Below are 6,953 nucleotides of genomic sequence, written 5' to 3' on the forward strand. Positions count from 1 at the left end.
GTTTCCATTAACAGGGAGAGGTGAGGCATGTCTTGTCATGTGTCACAACTCTGCTATACCCAAGTTTGAATTTCATTAATTCTCACTCCGTCTCCATTTCTTTTGTCTCCTAAAACACCCATCTTCCACCGGCGTTCCCGTTCTTTGGCCTCGTTTGATTAAAAGCTGATAATTACATTGTTCCTGTTCCTGCATGGTTTCCCTGCTGATTCTGCAGGGACGTCGTCTTCTCCCGCTGGCACCTGATTGAACTCTTTTGGGGCTTTGAGGAAACAATCAAAGCCATCCGAGAGTAAAACAAGACGGAAAAGATGAGTGAAGAATGGGATACACTCGTTGTATACTTTGGGTTTTAGGGTATGTTTACACTAGGGCTGGGTAAAAAATATAGATTTCTCGATTTTAATCGATTCTCATTTTTACGAAATTATAATGATTCTTAAATCCCAAGAATTGATTAATCTAGATTAACCTGTTTTCAGTTAACAAACGGAACATTGTAACGCACCTCCTATACAATAAATCGCAAAAAACTTTGTGCTTTGTTACTTTTGATATTAAACAAGGTCTCATATTTCAAATTCTGTCCAATTTATTACAGTATTCAAACAATAAATGCTGTTTTGGTGCTGTTTAATGTGGAGTGACAGATCGCTGTAGCGTTCAAGAGAAGCGCCAGCGCAAAGCGCACATGAACTGATCATCGCTTCCGCTTTAATAACCGATTTAGCATGAAATAAACATGAATGAAAGTCCGAAGGTACTGTATGTTAAAAGAAACAGAACAACTTACCGAGATCTGCATCCTGTCTCGTGTAATTGCTCAATCAGTGTTTCAACCGCACAAAGATGTCAATATAAAATCTTTTAAACAATATCATGTAATGTCAGATTTACCCCAGAAAAAAATAAATAAAACTAATTTGGTGACTAAAAACCCATTATTCAGCAAGAAAAAAAAAACAGTACGGAGGAGCATTTTGCTAAAATTATGAACCGTATAACATATTCATTATAATTTGTACTGTTCTTCAATATTTAATTTATGTTTGAATAAATCCATCAAGTTTTTATGACAGCCACCATTCAAATATTTAGATATCAAAAAACGAATTGGAGTAGAAACACAATGATGTAATTCTAAATTTATTATTGTAACTTCATTATTATAAAAACGTAATTGAGTGTAATTTAAATCTTTGTGTACAAATCAGTTAATTTTAACCTTCAATATTACAGTAATGTTGTACCAACTGACTCTCATGTATATTTTACAGCATTAGTTGAGAGATTTTTTTTTCCTTGAGAAAATTTGCCATATACTGTACCTGATATATCGAAAATTGATATTGAATTTCAAAATTTATTCAAATTGTGAAATTGGTGTCGAAACCCAGCCCTAGTTTACACAACAGTGATGTACTAAAAACGGAAGAGTTGTTCCTTTGTGTTTTTGAAAAGTTTCGCGTAGGGACGAACATTGTCACAACAATCCCCATTCACACGGATCTGCAAAAACAGCTAAAAACACCATTATTCATGCTAGGCCAGTAGATGGTGATGTTACTAGGCAAAGAAACATTATGTCCCTACGCACAGACCTACGTAATACACATGCTCATGACGTCACTGTTTTCACAAATTTGCGATTATGTAATTTATACAGAGACGATAACGGTATCGCTTTCAAATACTTGCACTTTGAAACATGATTTCAAAAGTTTGTGTTTTCAGGCCCCCCAAATGCAAAATGAACAGCCAAAATGCACAAAAACATTTACCGTTTTTAGTTGAAATGGTGTCGTGTAAAACACTGAAAGAAGTACCTGAGCCGTATCTAGAATCCAGATTATTATAGTCACTTGTAAGTGGACCAAAAGTAGCAACAACCCAGAACACCTTTACTTTTACCATCGACATTTACTTTCGTCAATATCATCATCTCTTGGCTGTTTAATGATTGCGCTTATTGATTGCGTAGTATTGATTTAGGTCAAGTATAAAAGTAATTTCTGTCAGCTTTAAAATGATGATCATAATAATAGTAAAAAATCCCTTTGGCCAATTTGACATTTCTCCAGTAGATTTTTATTGAACTACACTAAAGCTCTTTCAACTTTTAACCCCAGCCTTCACAAACCAGCATCAATTTGAGGCAAAACTGTGGTGCTTTCTCTGAACTTTTCTCCATAATGACTGCATCTAATGGCTTCTTCAAGGTCATTACATGGCTAATCCTGTAGCATTCAAGTGGCAGCTGTACTCGGACCAGAGCCAGTTTATTTCCCTCACTGGCTGATTTTGGCAGACTTGCCAGGTTGCTTATGGAGAATCGTGACTAAGTGCTCAAGTGACTCTTATTAACGTCGTCTGTGACTGGCTGGTGTACTTTCTGTTCCCAGTTTTGGCGGTGCAATATCTGTCAGATTTATAGACGTTACACTTTTGATGTTTACGGAGTCTGAGATGTATCAACGTCAATTGACAGACGGCCAGAGGTCATTCCCACAGGTGTAATGAAGACGCTAAATCAGTCTGACACCAAATTAATGAAACCATATCTCTCAGGTCATCCACTCTGTCAGACTTCATCATCTACTTGGTCTTAAATTATTATTTCGTTTGAGATGTCGTACAATAAATGATTAGATTTACTTATCAGATTGTTTAGTGATCTCGGTAATTGTATAATCATGTTCGCTTTATTTGCTGTAGCTCAGTTTACCCTAGGGAAACGAAATATTATGTATAAAGATATAAAATTCAAGATTTGTGTTTGTCACATACAAGTTATATAAATATACAACAAGCAGTGAAACGTAGGTCTAGCATACTTAGTAGACTTTGCAATAAAAGAGATAATACAAAGAAATTAATAGAATTCTCTTTTTAAAAGAAATGATGAATTATTATTTTAAATGTAATTATTGTTTATATTACGTAACATTTACTAAAATAACATTATATAATGTACATATATTATATAAATAACTAAAATAAATGATATAAAATAAAAAATGAATGTTATTTTTAAATTATGAAGTACTATAAAATACATGTTACAATTACTTGAAATGCAATTATAATTTATATTAAAGTTAAATTAAATTTAGTTGATTCTATGTCATATAAAATAAATTATTTATTTCTTTTTTTTTAGTAAAATGTGCTCAAAGTGGTGAACATCCAATAAGTTAAAAAATTGGAAAAATAAATAATTTTAAAGTTAATTCTAATTATATTATATAATAAATTGTTTTTATTCTAGACATTTAATAGATCATTATATACGTTTTATATATAATATAAAATAAATTAAAATATAAAATAATAAATTTTTTTATTTTGTAAAATCTGCTCAAAGTGGTGAACATTCAATAAATGATAAATGATAAAATAGGATAGTGATAAAAAAAGGATAAAAATAGCGCCTATATTCACTCTTGGATACATTAGGTCAGTTTAACAAGTGACTTCTTTTGGTGCAGTTTTGGGTTATTTTTTTCCCCTAAAATTGTGTTTAAAACTAGCCAAACACAGAGATCCTCTTTAGACTTACTATAAGCACACAGGGCAAAGGGTCACTTCAGCACTTAACTTTCACCTCACAATAACAATAGATCAATGTGCATATACTGTACAACACCGCACTCCTTCACTCATTGAACTCTCAAGGCTGAGATTTACCCTTTATTCTCTCTTTCTGTTCTTCCCGTGAATTACTCCCAAACTGCTTTTACCGCCCCATTTTTCTCACATTTACGCTTCTATTGGACAGCCGGCCTTGGGTAGCCTTGAAAATGTAGACCTTTGGAGTGAAGTGGAGCCCATATCTCTCCTAAAGCAGTTGTTATAAGCCCTCTGACGACTTGAAGCAAAGATTTTTTTTATACTGCTCATCTGTCCAGAAGACGACAAATGTGCATTAATAAATAATAGACTGAAGTGTTCATAAAAAAGAAATCTGAGCCATATTCACTCCCAAAAGCCTTTTTTTTTGGTTTATTTTATAAAACAAATCCAAATTCTTCTCTTTCTAAATAATTTATTTATTTTTTTTTAGTAAAATGTGCTCAAAGTGGTGAACATCCAATAAGTTAAAAAATTGGAAAAATAAATAATTTTAAAGTTAATTCTAATTATATTATATAATAAATTGTTTTTATTCTAGACATTTAATAGATCATTATATACGTTTTATATATAATATAAAATAAATTAAAATATAAAATCATAAATTTTTTTATTTTGTAAAATCTGCTCAAAGTGGTGAACATTCAATAAATGATAAATGATAAAATAGGATAGTGATAAAAAAAGGATAAAAATAGCGCCTATATTCACTCTTGGATACATTAGGTCAGTTTAACAAGTGACTTCTTTTGGTGCAGTTTTGGGTTATTTTTTTCCCCTAAAATTGTGTTTAAAACTAGCCAAACACAGAGATCCTCTTTAGACTTACTATAAGCACACAGGGCAAAGGGTCACTTCAGCACTTAACTTTCACCTCACAATAACAATAGATCAATGTGCATATACTGTACAACACCGCACTCCTTCACTCATTGAACTCTCAAGGCTGAGATTTACCCTTTATTCTCTCTTTCTGTTCTTCCCGTGAATTACTCCCAAACTGCTTTTACCGCCCCATTTTTCTCACATTTACGCTTCTATTGGACAGCCGGCCTTGGGTAGCCTTGAAAATGTAGACCTTTGGAGTGAAGTGGAGCCCATATCTCTCCTAAAGCAGTTGTTATAAGCCCTCTGACGACTTGAAGCAAAGATTTTTTTTATACTGCTCATCTGTCCAGAAGACGACAAATGTGCATTAATAAATAATAGACTGAAGTGTTCATAAAAAAGAAATCTGAGCCATATTCACTCCCAAAAGCCTTTTTTTTTGGTTTATTTTATAAAACAAATCCAAATTCTTCTCTTTCTACCGGCTAAATTAGTTAGTAAGTTGTTGTTTTGCATATTAAACGTGATAGTTTGACTGGTTTATTATATTTTAGATGACCTGGCCGCAAAGGCCAACATCATCATAGATCCGGCGGAGATCCAGGCCTCGTCTATGGACGATTTGGATGAAGATGAGGAAACTGGAGCTGCACAGGTACATTAATGACCACCAAGAATCCTTTTCACAACATATTTGAACATCTAAAGTCCTTTTTATATGTAATAGTGGGAAAGATGACTATAAAAAAAAACATGTTAAAGGAGTATTCTGGGTTTAATACAAATTGAGCTATGTCTCTTCTGCTCATCAAGACTGCATTTATTTGATCAAAAATACAGAAATGTGAAATATTACAATTTAAAATAAATGTTCTCTATTTTAATATATATTATTGAATTTTCAGCATCATTACTCCAGTCTTCAGTGTCACATGATCCTTCAGAAATCATTCTAATATGCTGATTTATTATAAATATTGGAAGCATTTGTGCTGCTTAACATTTTAGGCTCTTTTTATTTTGATATAATTATAATATAGGATCATAATCTTACATAGGATCATTATATAATATCGTATTTTGTATACTATATAATATAGGATAATTATCTTATATAATTTTAAAATATATATTAATACTTTGAATGTTATATTTTTATAAGACCATGTATATTTCTATAGCACAACTAAACACAACAACAGTTGACCAGTGTATGTATGTAATATGTTATAAAAATGTTACATTTTATTTATTTATTTATTGTAAAGGTAAATTAAATACAAATATTCATACATATAAATCACATGAATAATTAAACTATTTTATAATGTAAATTACAAAAGAAATGTAGTTTTTACAAAAGTAATTAATTATAATTCATTATTTCACTTCATTTACATGTGTATTGTAATTTTTATGCAAACACACACAAACACACGCACATGTACATACATACATACATACATACTGTACAATATAACTTAGTATTAATATTAAAACATTGATTTATATTATTAATATTGAAATCAAATAATAATATACTGCAAACTACTATAATTGTATATTTTATTATATGCATTTTATTATATTACTGTTATTTTTATATATATTTTTTATATTACTTTAATATTTAAATAGCTGAATGTGAAATGCAAAAAAAACCAAAAAAAAAACAATGATTACTAACGTTTTTTGTGTAACTTTATTTAGTTTTACCTTGTTGCCATGGCAACATAATGCCTAAAACCCTGAAGTGACCCTTAAAAACTGACGAGAACAACTTTGTAGCTCAAATAAGACAAACTGTAACAGAAAAGTGCCTTTGTAAATTTACAAGCTTCACATTTCTTTTACATTCTCCAAAAAACGTCCCCTTTTACTTGCATTTCGTGGCCCCATTTAGTTCCATTAGAAGTGACCTGGAGTTTGGCTGTAGCTGAATCTCATTGGGACGTCCAGTGTCGAGTGCTTTGTTTAGTGCAGCTGGTCTAGTTTTGTTGGTGAGGACGTTATGCTGAATGTCCTGCGGCTGAAGATGAATGCTGTTGTGTGTTTGGGAACGGCAGAGACCGTCTGGTGCTGTGGCCATGGGTGGCGCTTTGGCCCGTCCCAGCTGGTTGAGCTCCCCGACGCTGGGTAGAGCCAACCGCTTCCTGAGCACCGCCGCCGTCAGCCTCATGACCCCTCGACGACCCCTCGCCCCGCCGGAGAAGGTCAAGGTCCGGACCCTCGCCGTGGAGCAGAGAACCGAAGAAGACAGTGAGTCCAGCAGCTGACTTAGTTTTGCTGCTATTTTTAAATAATAATAATAATAATACATGTATTTTTTTATTATTTATAATATTTATAATTTTCTTTATATCATATTTCATTTTAATTTTATAGTGCTATTTTAAATATCAATTAAAGGGTTACTCCACCCCAAATAAAAATGTTGTCATTAATCACTTACCCTCATGTCGTTCTAAACCCGTAAAAGCTTTGTTCGTCTT

General features: G+C 32.4%; 1 protein-coding gene across 1 annotated transcript in view; it reads left to right on the top strand.

The window, feature by feature from the left end:
* The window catches only part of LOC107661915 (E3 ubiquitin-protein ligase RNF123-like), a gene marked incomplete at its 5' end in the record, with an annotated part of 143,018 nt that overhangs the window by 19,176 nt on the left and 116,889 nt on the right, over positions 1-6,953 (top strand). The window contains 2 exons of the mRNA XM_016451706.1: positions 5,016-5,116; positions 6,528-6,720. Coding sequence (XP_016307192.1) covers positions 5,016-5,116; positions 6,528-6,720 — 294 coding nt within the window. The remainder of the gene's footprint in view (positions 1-5,015; positions 5,117-6,527; positions 6,721-6,953) is intronic.

Source organism: Sinocyclocheilus anshuiensis, unplaced genomic scaffold (genome assembly GCF_001515605.1).
Source record: "Sinocyclocheilus anshuiensis isolate Anshui unplaced genomic scaffold, SAMN03320099.WGS_v1.1 scaffold751, whole genome shotgun sequence".
In the NCBI taxonomy this organism is placed as follows: Eukaryota; Metazoa; Chordata; class Actinopteri; order Cypriniformes; family Cyprinidae; genus Sinocyclocheilus; species Sinocyclocheilus anshuiensis.